The following is a 14,305-nucleotide window of genomic DNA, read 5'->3' as shown; positions in this document are numbered from 1 at the left end:
TGCGATTCCTACAGTTTTTATTCGTTTCTTTGATTTGATTTGTTAATCGATTGATAACATTTGAAAATCGGTAAACTTCTGTAGCCTTAGTTTACACTTATTTTCTGCATTTAACATTACGTAAATATCTTTTACTATCTAAACTAACAAGCGAGTGACATGAGAGCCAAAGATTCATTTTAATATACCTACCTAACATACAGCTAAATTATATCTGCCAATGGCAAGCTTAGAGTATCACGGTCGTCAAAAGAAATTATGGTTCAATTGTTTTCTAATCGGGGTAAAATGTCAGGTGTATAATTTCAATGCACGAAAGGAAACAAAAATATTAGAAAACTCTATAAATGCTAGAAAATGATATTGCTATCAAATAGATATAAGAAGATGTGGTATGAGTGTCATTGAGACAACTCTCCGTCCAAGTCAAAATTTATAAAAGTAAACCATTATAGGTCAAAGTACGGTCTTCAACACGTAGCCATTGGCTCACACCAAACAGCAAGCTATAAAGGGCCCCAAAAATTACTAGTGTAAAACCATTCAAACGGGAAAACCAACGGTTTAATCTATATAAAAAAAACGAGAAACGAGACACACTTATGGACCACATCAATAAACGACAACTACTGAACATCAGATTCCTGACTTAGGACAGGTGCAAACAATTGCAGCGGGTTTAAACGTTTTAATGGTACCAAACCTTCACCCTTATCTGAAATAATAGTGTAACATCACAACATAGAAAGACACACGATAAAATGTCAATTGAAATGGCTTAACTCAATCAAAAGACATATTATAATAACACCAGTGAACATACACTGAACAAATAAATTTGATCTTTGATACAATGTAAATACAAAATAAATGTATTAATCAACTTTTGTCAATTTTGACGGTAACGTATGTTACGTAACGTTTTCTCTCTGAGTGATTGAAACTATTATCAAGTCGCACAAAGTTACCGGCTTTTTTTACACATGTCAACACATCTTTTCATCGTTGTATAAACAGTTGCCATTTCACTTGGTTTTGCATCGACTATAGGTGCATATGCTACTGCACTGACAAGTGGGCAGTGTTGCAGAGCTGCTTTGTGATATCCGGTCCAAAATGGAATAGTTTGTTGGTCAATGGGTTTTTGGGAAAAAACAATTGGGAACTCGAAAGCATTTTTAGATAAAAGTCTTAGAAATACCCATGAAACGTTGGATATTTCTGCATTTTGAACATTACACGACATAATTTGTGTATGAGCATTTTCACATCTAGTAGGTTCTAATCTTTCTTTTGGTTTACTGAAAGGGAGGCAACGATTAACATTAAATGTTTCCTTCGTAACACGCAGTGAACGTCATTGAGCACGTGTTATCCTTATATCCTCAACAGGGGTCTACAACTAATGTCACTATTTGAAACACAGCCTTGTGCATTGAATGGAATGTAACTTTCCCATCTATTGTTTCCGTATTAAAGTCGACAGTGTCTAGACCCACTTGATTAAGGTTTGTCCCCTAAAGGAAAGAACAATACCATGCGGAACGTATGCACCATTTTCAATTTTGCTTATTTCATGATCAGCTAAACTTGTTAGATATCGTCTAAGTTCATTGTATAACGTGCAAAACCAATGAATGTTTTATGTATTTACGATAGTTTTGGATCCGTACACATGTTGCATTTATAATGCTAAACCGAAATGAAAAAGAGAAAAAAATGTATATTTATAGATACTTTACATTATGCCAAAGCCAGAAATTTACGAATTCAGTCAACAAGTATTATATAATGCCGTGTATGCGCCATCATCCAAAAGACAATACAGAAAAGTTGTTAAGGCAGGCGGCATGATTTCAATTAAATGATCCAATGAAGTGTCTTATATAATGAAAATTCATTACTTGGGATTACAACTTTACTTATCTATAAAATACTAGCAGCGGCATAAAGTATTTGTTCTTCATAGCAAACGAGATCGCAATCATTGCTCAGACCTTTAAATCATATGTTAGCTTTGTCGAAAAGTAAAACATTAGGGTAATTCAAGCTTAAGGACTTGGGATCACTGCATAACCCGTGATTTAAATTTCTCTTGAATATAAAAATAAGTATCCGAAATTATGATAGGAGGTAATATTTGCCCTATTTTTCAGATTAGAAGTAACTGTTTTTGTATTACCTAACTTCCAGGAACCTATTTTAATATGCAATTAAAGTTATGTTAAATTATTTAGCACAAGTCAGGATAAGGTATAGTTTTGATATGAAATGACTGTTTCTTTATTTAACCCTGCATAATTTAACATTGAAAGCAGTGAAGCTATGAATTAGTGGTTTTATTCCATAAACATTGGTTGATATTGAGTCAACTTGCACTTGACAGATCTGAAGTCCAACAATAAAAACGAGCACAACAAAGTCGTTATAAATGCATATACATGAAGGTACATTTTTGTTGTTATTGCATTGCTTATAATGAGAGGATTGATTGATAGTTGCTGTAAATTGCAATTTACCACAGCTATATCATGGTGGATAATTCTAATAGGTGAAGAAAAACAAACAGGCGGAAACCCAGTTGAAATTAAACAAAAGATATGGAAATCTTTGTTAGAGAAGGCAATAAAGGCCAAGTTGGTAAATTTGAATTGTTTACATCTGTTTCTATGGGCTTTAAAAGTTTAATGAAAGTGCATAATGTAGGATTTCATGCATCTTATGTATGTGTTTTTACTTAAATTATGGTATGGAGCTTCGAGACAGTCGATTGTGGTAGGGGCAAATACATGTGGATCTTTTTTGTGCATAAGCATAACTTCCGCCGAAAAAAATTCAAAAGAAAGTTAATAAATTGATCTTTTTCAAGCATTAATTTGGATCTCTGACCCCGGCGGCAGCTTTTTTGGAAAAAATCCCCAAAATGGGCAAAACATTTCTTCGAAAAGAGAAAGCCGAGTACACCTTTTTATGTTTAGTAGATATAAGAAGATGTGGTATGAGTGCCAATGAGACAACTCTCCATCCAAGTCATGTTTAAGTTGACTATTCTGTCTTGAAAACGTTGAAGAAGAATATTTGATACATCATCTCGCTTCAGATTCTATTATTTTTATATATTTAGGCTCAAGGTTGATATAATAACATTTAAAAATTTACAGTACTAAAAAATGAAATATATGGGTAAAGTGAAATACCTTTCTAATGAGTCATCACAACAGAGTAGGTGTGTTCGAATAACAAATGTTTACTAAAAGTACTTGACGACAGACTTTTCAAGTGGATCTTAAAAATGCATAACTTTGAAAAAACTTCATTCTTTGTGTGTGTAATCTAGGGTAATTAGTCTTCAACCGCTGAAAATTTTTAGTCAGCTCTTCCACAAAATATTTAATTAGAATTTTTTAAATATTTTTGAAATTTCGAAAATTTCACTTGACAACCGATCAGACAATAGTTTTAAGTTGACCAAATGCATAAAAGTACATTAAATGATGCTAAATAGGTAGTAGATACATTTGGCTTTTAAAATACAACTGGCATGTAAAGATCGTAATGATGCTATGTGGATAAATTTATCGGTTTTCAAGAGCTAAATTGACAGCGCGTCATCACTACAATGGCTTCTGTTTTTACGATTATAAAAATTAGGTGGCGTAATGGGGAGATAATTTTGACGAAGTAGAATCTTGACTGAGAGAACCCGGAGAGAGCCACGGACACTCGGCAGGAAAACTTGAAATCCTATTCAATTATAATGATAATTTTAAAGATAAACTAGTCGTTATAATTGACTATAAGGATAGGTATAGTAACATGAAGTAAGAGCTAAATGTAAAGCAGTGTTAATGGCCAAACATATTTTAGGCGAATTCACAGATTTGATCTCCGTGACATCACATTAAAAAGATTACCCTTTCACAAATGGCAAAAGATTTTCAACTTCATGATATCACGGGACACAGATTAGGCTCTTACATTTATAAGAACGGGTAACCAAAAAAACATTTTTTCTCAACCACAACTTAAATAAGCAAATGCTGTTTTTTTTAATATCGTCTGCAATATTTTCAAAGAAAGATACATTGGATAAAACGAAATTCTTTACGGCAGTGATTTTAAGTTTATTTAATAAATGAGTATCTGATTGTGAAATTTATTAGGTCAACAGAAAATTTTGTTTGAACTGAAACGATCATTTTGATAAAAGCTATCTTAAAAGACTAAGCAATAAATTAGTAAGGCATGTCTAGTCTTTCATCCTATTGTCAATCTGTATTACTGCATTAAATTCAGCATTGTCCAGAGACTTCTGCTGTGTTATTTTCACAAAAAGTTAAGTTGTAAAAAAGTTGACTGGACAGTATAAGTTTCACAGTATCTAAAATGTCTAAATCGCACTGTATTTTACTACGGAAAAATATCTGAAAAAAATGTAAACACATAGCAAGACTTCGCATTTTCTGTAAAGACATTAAACCGATTTAAAGATCAAAGGATCCGTTTCAGACTATAATGTATTTACTGTTGGGTATTAGGTTCCACTTCATTCTAGGTAGATTTTGCACGAGATGTATTATGTTTATTATATTTTGATGATATCTGCTATTACAGTTATTGGTTAACCTACAGACTGGGATTTGGAACATAAACGAAAAATATTACGAAAGCAGCAAGTGTTTGATTGAGTTTGTAACTTACACTGATTATCCCTGTGTATCCTTTTGCACATATATTGAAAACAACTTCTAATGATAAACATGCAATTTGTAGACATAGCAGTAAAAGATTACCTTAGCTGTATTTGGCAAAACCTTTCGGAATTTTTGTCCTTAATGCTCTTTAACTTCGTACTTTATTTGGCATTTTAAACTTGTTTGATTCAAGCGTCACTGATTAGTCTTTTGTTTGTAGACGAAACGCGGGACTGGCGTGCAAAACTTTAATCCTGGTATCTATGATGAGTTTATTTGTCATTTTACACATGTCTAATGCATTATATAATACTGTACTATACATATGTCAGTCTATATTCCACTGGTCTGGGTTTGAATAGACTGCAATCGGAATATAAATCATTTATTCCGACCTTTCCTTTCCTTGATCGTAATGTTTCGTTTTGGTTCTATAAGAAATTTATATTTCACAACTGGTCTGCTTTAGGAGTGTTTTATTATTCTAATGAACTTTATTCATTATTATTTAAACCCAATAAGCTAACAGTTCAGATATCATTTATTGCTCTAAACTTTTATCACTTGATTTCAGCAAGAATATGGGGACAGTCCATTTCAAATTGTTCACTTATTTATAACGTTCATTGCATTTCATCTTCTTGCAGTCTTACTGACACTGTTATATACAATCTGAATTTAGAAGTATAGTAACCAATTTGTGTCTGTGTCTTTTCAAGTCTCGAATCTCATGCATAGTTGTATTTGATATTGAGCTATTTTGTTGAATTTATTAATAAAGTGTTCGGCTATTTTTGATCTAGTTATAAGGTGTTGCAATTGAAGTCGTGTAGTTAATTCTATACCTCTATATTGGTGAGCGTGTTGTAATACGTTGTTACCTCATTAAGAATCACAAGCGCACTATGCGTGTTTCTGAAATAGCATTCATAAAGTACGCCCAAAATTAGAAAAAGCAAACATTAAAACGTCTGTAAACTTGAAGATTAGAAATTAATCATACAATTTTAAGGTAATTATACTTAATTGATATGTATTCATCCCTCACATATTCTTTATTGTTGCCTAAATATGATTATAAATTAAGACAACAGTAGTTTACCGATATTCCAATTCAAAAATGTACTTAGAAGATACAAATTAAGGTAACACTCAAAAACTGACAGGATCACATGAAATCCAAAAGGAGCGAGACCGTATGCGTCAACATGAATAACCTACAAATTACCAGCACTCACAACTGATTTTAATTTGAATAGTATATACATCTAATTTATTCGGTTTTCTATAAAACTTTAATCCAATTGCAATCAAATTGACATTTAATTATTTAGATCTTAACGTCACGTAGCTTGAAGGAACTAGATATGACACATCAAAATGCAAGGTATCTATGTTTGTATTTGTATTTTGCATGTTAAAGTCCCAGTACTAAGCTCGTTTTAGATTTATCCTTTTTTATGTCTTTTCTCCATTACTATTAATAATAACGACAGATGTAATACTTATAAAAAAGGCTTCAAAGAGTTCTAGGAATTATCATCTCCTCATATATTTCATTCTAGAAGATGGGAGACAATTTTGTGAACGTTGTCGGTACTTTCATATTGAAGAATTTTCAATTGTGCAGGATTCTAAGAAACTGCTTTATCAAACTCATGTGGTTCTTTTCATAAATTATTTTAACTGTTTTAATTTTATTATCAATTTGAAATACTATTGACAATCTATACGGATGTCATCTTCAATTCACAGAGGATAAACGGTGATGTTTAGTCAAAAATTTCATGAATTAGCAGAATAAAATTTATCTTTATTCGCAGGAACATTTATGTTCATTTGTGAAGAATAAACTAGAATGGGATGTGGAAGAAAGAATCAAAGTACGTAAATGTTTAATTTTTCTATTCCAATTCCAAAAAGTGGCAATGTAATGATTTTATCACTGTATAAGTATAAAACAAAAAAAATCCTTTCGAAACATAAAGATATTCAAAAGGAATGTGTTTGACGATAAATGGGCTATAACATAAACAATGATCTGCAAAAACTACGCTGTTTCTTTGAAACCTCATCAGGCATTGTCACCATTTTCATTAAAAATAGGCAAAAACACAGTAGGCAAAACATATTGACGTAAAATTATGATAACCAATGTAGATATTGAAAATAGCACTTTCATAAATTTTTTTTATTCGAAGCGCTTTTCTGGATTTACCTTAATCAGAAACGCTAGACCCAACTATTTGAAATGCATGAACGTATGACACCAACAACGAGTATATTCGGACAAAACAATAGGATACTCAAGCTATATGAGTTGATATGAAAAAGAGCTAATTTGTCTCATGATTACACCTTATATCCTGGATTTTGATTGATCGATAGCTATAAAAATAAGAAGATCTGGTATGATCGCCAATGAGAAAACTGTCCATCAAAGTATGTTTTTTGTGTAGTTGCTTTATTCTCGTGAATTTTCTTCATAGTTCACATTGCCAGGGTATATGCACAAAAATATGCCATTTTACCTGATTTTGTACATGCGACCTATTTATGCTAACGTCTTGATAGCGAAAGAAGATTACAATTATATTTCGAAAATGTTCTATCTCTATTGACATTTGATGTAATTAAACAGATATTTCATGTTCAGAAGGGTATCTGCGATAAATACTATTCTTGACAAAAAAAGTCTTTGAATCAGCAAATATGTCCTTCGCTCGACTGGTATTTTTCGTATTTACCCCTCCTATATATGATATATTAGTTCATATATCTAAACAGAAATGAGTCTTTGCTAAGAAATATATAGAATTGAAATTAAAATCGGTGGTTGTATGTTTTATAGATCGATAAACTACTGTTCCCTCTAATTTACATGAGAGGATGATCACAAACTTGTATTCTTCAGTCCAGTTGTTTCCATTTAACGTCATCTATGCTCTCTGCGTTTTGACATAGCCTTTTTATGGTTCTATTTAAACAAATTATTTGATATACTATATATTAATTGTTGTTCGAAATTTGCAGTGGTGCATCTTACATTTTTCATGAAAAGGGGCGTAATGCATTTGAAAATTGGCCTGCCTATTTTGTAAAAGTGGGAACAATTGTCATAAGTTCTATGAAATGTTAAAATAACATTCTAATTTCTATCAATTCAGTAAGTCCATGAAGTGCTTTTCTAGTTTTTCCTTCGTTCAAACCCAAAACTTCGAAAGCCAAGAATGTATAATTACTTGAATAATGGAAGAGATATACTACCGAAACGGACCTACTTTAACTTTGTGCAGTAAAAGGGCATATGACTTATTGAATTGAAACTTTGACTAGAAGTCATGCCCAAGCACATAAATGTTTCATTATCATGGGCTGCCTAACTATGTGCTGAAAGATGTGAAAATTCTGCTTGAAAAGTAAAACCCATTGTACTGTTGTTTTTAATGGTTGATATGTCAGGAAAGAAGTGGACTCATACAGATAAAGTGAAGATAAAGTAAAGGAAACCACTCTGGAGGTGTCATTTTGAATGAACCCGTACGGCTTCAGTCGATGACCTTTGTGGTATCATCCGTCGTTTCCATGGTTTTTGATGTTGCTCAGTCTTTAGTTCTCTATGTACTGTTGTTTGCCTTTTGATCGTTTTTCGTTTTTTGCCATGGCATTGTCAGTTTAATTGATATTGTCAGTACTAAAACACTGACTACTGAGCCGATAGTACCCTTTAGGACTAGCAGTTTACAATCTACGGTATCGGCTCAGTGCTAAAAAATGAAAAATACATCTTTCTAAATTTGGTGCGTTCAAGGAACTTAAGATTTGTAAGAACTACCAGATCATGTACATTCCTGTTTGAACAGAAAGCAAAACAGATAATATGATCACAAAATGATATTGATGAAGCACAATGAAAAAGGGTACTAAAGATTGAATTTAAGCCCATTAAATTGTGTTCGGTGTTCATGACATATTCATTTAATCATCCTACATTTTGGATTTTGATGAACACTACAATTGAGGTTTTCTGCTTTTAATCTGTGACCTTAATCAATTCACATTAAAGGGAAAGTGTTATATATATGTAACGGAAGAAATTTTATTTATTCATTTGTTTTAGGTGTATGTGAACACTCTCATTAAAAAAATGCTAAAAGCCTTGCAATTCAAAGGATTCAAAAACTGGAGGTTATTTGAAGAATGTGAATTCAATATTCATAATACCTGGAAAAACAGACAATGTCTTTGTCAAATGATAGAAAAAGAGCTGAATGCCATGTTAAAATAATGGACATGAAGGTTGTGTAAGGTTTCGAATAGTTTCCTTCGGGATGAAGTTAATTCCAGAAAAACGCCAAGAGCACTAAATTTGTAACCTTTTTGTACTTGTTCAGCAATGCATTCTTTATATAAATTTATATATACTTACTCACAATTTTGTGTTTAAAATAACATTAAAGTATTTATGCAAAAGAACTTCAGCTTATTAAAACTAATCATAGCAGTTAGTATTGTCAATGTTTAGATATAACTATATTGGTACAAAGTGGGAAAAAAATAAACTAAAATATGCAAATTAAGAGGCAGTTCACCTTTGCCATCGCATACCTCCCGTTTTGGGTGACTAAATTTATCTTGCAGCATCCTAGGGAGTGCACATTTCAAAACGCACATGTTTAGTAAATTCAACACCATTTATTTCCAGTATCATGTTATAATTACCTTCGTAGAACAGGACAGCATACTTAGGCTCCATGTGTTAGATTCTCACACCTGACCAGGAAAAACTGGTTATATACAAGTACAATAACATTTTTTACCACTATGAATTATAGAATTATATAATTCAAAATTATAAAAAAAAGTCATCAAACACACCTAACATAATACACAAGATCTATATAAAGTAACACATGTGTACACCAAGGTCAGTTATTTATCAGTAACATTCTTCCTGTTTTTTTTTATAAACTGGGTACAACTGCTTAACGTCATGTAAAAGTGAACCCCTTATACCGTCATTTTAATTTGACCATTTTTATGAGAGTTATGCGAATTTTACCATATTTTTACTGTAGTGGCATAATTACACATTGTGACACACAGTTTAAATCTTCATCTATATAGCAAAGGTGCAGTTCACTACTGTGTAGCAATCTTGTTGAATCTTGTATTAACATGTTTACCCACATACCAAATTTTGAATCCAAATTTAATTTTCGCAAACAAGCAAGGACCCTTCCCAATTCTAGTCGATTGAAAGCTTTTCCTAACAAACTAATAACCCCCTTATCTTCTACACCAATAATACTATATTATCATAATTTCATGAATAAGTCATTTATAAACGTAGCCTTGCAGGAACTCAAAATTTACTAGGGTAACAAATACAACAGACTTGACTAATTTCAAAATAAAATTAGAGACGTAATCAGCATATTATCTGTTATTATAATGGTCAGTTTTGCTACCATAGGTCGGTGGTTCTCGCCGGGCATTCTGTCTTCCTCCACCAATAAGAATGTATCGCCACGAAAAAGCCAATCATGCTGAAAGTAGTGTTAAGATAATGGTATCTTCTGTAGGCCTGTTTGTTATGAAATATTCAAATTGCTACAATATGCAAGAAACCCACAGACTTTATTACAGAGATTTTCGTTATAAAATTGTAAACATAGAATACTCACTTGGTTGTTCATGATGTGCTAGCATTAATTGTCTACAAACAGTCCTAAACAACCTTTACAATCCAAAAAAACTCGTACTGAGTAACTAAAGTCGAGCGCACCCTAGAAAGTGTACTTGAATAAGTCCATTTTTATACTTGTTTTTTTCCAATATCTTTATATATATAATTATTTTGTGGAAATCTTTGCTAGCACTGCATGCAATAATCCTGGAAATCATTGCTAGCACTGCATGCCATTATCCTCTATCTATTAAGCACCGAATTGTCAAATATAGGAGTATAATGGGAAAGGCTGCGATTTTTTTATAAAATTTCCATGTGTTTAGCATTGAAATAACAAAAGGGTTCATTATCCTTTAAACACCAATAATCTATATCGACACAGCCGTTTCTTCCAACTGTATAAAAAGATAGTAAAACTCGTTTAACGGATAACCTATTTTGTAGCAGTATTTATCTTTGACTTTTGAATAGTTTATTCACGAAAAGACGATATTTCTATATTGACCGTTCACGTGACAAGAGTCCATAGGTGTACTCGAAAACTTGGATGTGAAAGATATTTATACTCTGGGAAATTGTAACCTGCTAAGAACTATGTGGAATACTCCGAAAATTGATGACCTGATATATTTTTCGAATTTGTTTGTACATATTTTTTTTGGATCGTGAATGGAATTAAATACAACTCAACTTTAAAATACGGGAAAATATCCGTTGAATTATCAAAAGGCGGGAAAAAAAGAATAAGAATATGTCTGTCAAAACGGTTTAACTTCCTCAATGGTTCTGTGCACTTATGTAGAGAAATTATGCAGAACTTTTTTAAGAAAACAAAAAAGGGACACATAATACTAAGCAAATCATTAAAGAAAGAAACAAATTTTGAATATATAATGGTCATATATCAATATATTATGATATATTTGAAACTAAATCTTGTGTGTGTCAGATAGAATTGTTTTCCTCGGAAAGGTTCAGATTATTTTTTAAAAGAATTGTTTCCTCCTTTTCAATCAAAGTTGTCGTGAGAGATCAGGAAACGCGTTTTTTTCGATCGTGAATGAAATACGTGATCAGAGCAGACTATTTAGGGTTTGTTCATAGTTCATGGTTGTACGGTGGCGTCTACGTCATTCTGTTTTTGGTGGACAAGTGTCTCATTGGGAATCGTACTACATCTTCTATTTTTGGTAATTAGTTATCAGAAAATTATATTTCTTTTACTAATTAATGTACTAGCAAATGATACCACTCTGTTCTAGACATTTGGTAACTTGGTCTAAAACTTAATAGAACTAAAACTGAAGGAATATGGCTCAGAAAATATACACACTGTAAAGAAAATATGAAAAAATATTAACTGGTGTATTAGTTTCTTCTTATATGATTATATTTACAGACCATGATATACAAGAGAGGCGAAAGATACCAAATGACATTCAAACTCATAAGTCGAAAATAAACTGACAACGCCATGGCTAAAAAAGAAAAAGAAAAACAGACTAAACATGTTTAACCCCGCCGCATTTTTGCGCCTGTCCCAAGTCAGGAGCCTCTAGCCTTTGTTAGTCTTGTATTATTTTTAATTTTAGTTTCTTGTGTACAATTTGGAGTTTAGTATGGCGTTCATTATCACTGAACTAGTATTTATATTTGTTTAGGGGCCAGCTGAAGGACGCCTCCGGGTGCGGGAATTTCTCGCTGCATTGAAGACCTGTTGGTGGCCTTCTGCTGTTGTCTGTTCTGTGGTCGGGTTGTTGTCTCTTTGACACATTCCCCATTTCCATTCTCAATTTTATTTAACAATAGTACACAAAACAGAACATAGAAAACTAAAGACTGAGCAACACGAACCCCAACAAAAACTGGGGGTGATCTCAGGTGCTCCGGAAGAGTAAGCGTATCCTGCTCCACAGGTGGCACCCGTCGTGTTGCTCATGTTAGTACAAACCCGGTAATAATTCTTATTCGGTAGGTCACATTCGGGAAAAGGGGACGGGATTATAGTTACGACATTAGGAACATATCCGCTATCATCTGTGAAACGGATATTCCGTAACGGTCAACCAACGCGTGATGGCGTCCGTAAAATTTACGAAGGGGTGATTTCAACTTCACCACTTGGAACTCTTAGTTTAATTGCTTCCATGTGAGCGGCAATCCTCTATCAAGGAAATCATGATAGGAAATACAAGCCCTGGAGTATCGTATCAACTGGGAGATATATACTCCGTATGCAGGCGCTACTGGAATGCTATACAGTATCAGTTATATGCTCAGAATATTTAATTATTGTTTCTATCCTAAGAAAAGAGTGTTTGAAATACTTGAACCATAACAACTAATAATGTGGATAAATACACACAAATTATAGACATTCGTTTACGAGACAACAACCAAACGACACAAAAAACCCAAAAGATGAATGGTTCTAAAATCGTCAATTTATCAATTTCAATTATATAAAGAAACTAAGGTTTCATCTCCCTCAGGCAATGTTGACCTTAGAAGGATTTGACTATTTTTTTAGGTCCATTTTGGGTATTATAGCTTTTCAACTGTTTCGTTTCTTATACATATTGGCTTTCAAATATTCCGCTTTGCGCTTTCCTGATCAAAGTAAATCCAGAAAAGCGCTTCGGACGCATCCAATTTATAAAGTGTTATTTTTAATTTTTTTTTGTACTTGAATTTCGATTTCGAAAACGGGAGGCACCTGAACTATTCAGTTATCTCGAAAAATAATATATTTGTCAAATAGCCTTAAAATGCACTCACAAATATATTCTTTTGGCCCAGAATAGATTTTGTGGTACATGTATTTTACCTACTTTGTCACCACAGAGGTTAATAAACGAGTGGTTGTCCATGAAATGCTGCACGCCCTCAAAGATTATGACAAAATGTTTTCTAATGTTACAGCATACACTGAACCTTGAACTATCAATGTTCTATTGTAAAACCTAATTGTCCTTGTGTAGTAGTAGTTCGTTTTGTCGACTGGCAAGTTCTACTTTCATTTCAGAAATTACTATGCAAATAATTTATGACATAAGAATTGAAATGGGGTCGACCTGTAGAATAATTATAGAAACCTGTATCTTTTTGCTGATCAATGATTAGACTCTAAAAAAGCGAACAAAAGATTTTCTATTTTATTGAAATACTTCAAGTTCATGTATAATGATAGTATCAGAAACATATTTAGATATTAACCGTTGCCTTTATGTTTCTTTTTCAAACAGAAACTCCTGTCTTGCATACCAAAAAAAAATGGAAGATTAGAAAATAATTACTTTATGGTGTAATATTTTCATGAAATATGTCATGAAATATGTCTGCTAAATGTCTTCCTTATCTAAGCAACAAAAGAGAGGCGAAAGATACCAAATGGACATTCAAACTCATAAATCGGAAATAAACTGACAACGCCACAAAAGTAGCTGATAAAAACCATAATACTACAATAAAAACGTAAAACATGATTTTACCGGTTCTCGACACGCTGAAGACAAAGAGTTCGGAAAGGTAAACATAAAAAACGTTTGAGAGCATGAAACCAAAGAGTCTGAACAGATTGAACAGATCGAACGGAAAATCTTTTAGGTTAATTGTACATATAGGGTAAGTGTTTCGTTAATTATTGAAAAACGTACGGTGACTTATTGTTGCTTACATCTATGTCAATTGGGCTAAGGTGGATAGTTTCTCACATTCAATCATACCACATCTCCTCATCTTTATAAGCTTCAATGTAAATATATACTTTTTAAAAAGATACCCTGATAAATGGTAAATCCTTTCAAACGATCTTACTGGAATCATTGGCATTAGACTGTCGTATCCTGATCTGTTACATACGTTATTTGAGAATGAAAGTTGTGAGTTTAATCGGGTTTTATACAGCGTCAAAAGTCTT

General features: G+C 32.6%; 1 protein-coding gene across 1 annotated transcript in view; it reads left to right on the top strand.

Annotated features, from left to right (window-relative positions):
- Positions 1–9,118, top strand: part of LOC127735504 (uncharacterized) — a 57,836-nt gene extending 48,718 nt beyond the window's left edge. The window contains exons 6-9 of the mRNA XM_052245691.1: positions 4,615–4,716; positions 6,046–6,081; positions 6,518–6,577; positions 8,815–9,118. Coding sequence (XP_052101651.1) covers positions 4,615–4,716; positions 6,046–6,081; positions 6,518–6,577; positions 8,815–8,982 — 366 coding nt within the window. The 3' untranslated portion in view covers positions 8,983–9,118. The remainder of the gene's footprint in view (positions 1–4,614; positions 4,717–6,045; positions 6,082–6,517; positions 6,578–8,814) is intronic.
- The last annotated feature ends 5,187 nt before the right edge of the window (positions 9,119–14,305 follow it).

This window comes from Mytilus californianus, unplaced genomic scaffold (assembly GCF_021869535.1).
Source record: "Mytilus californianus isolate M0D057914Y unplaced genomic scaffold, xbMytCali1.0.p SCAF_1, whole genome shotgun sequence".
Classification (NCBI taxonomy): Eukaryota; Metazoa; Mollusca; class Bivalvia; order Mytilida; family Mytilidae; genus Mytilus; species Mytilus californianus.
Note: the sequence above shows the minus strand (reverse complement) of the source record. Positions and strands in the feature narration are given on the sequence as shown.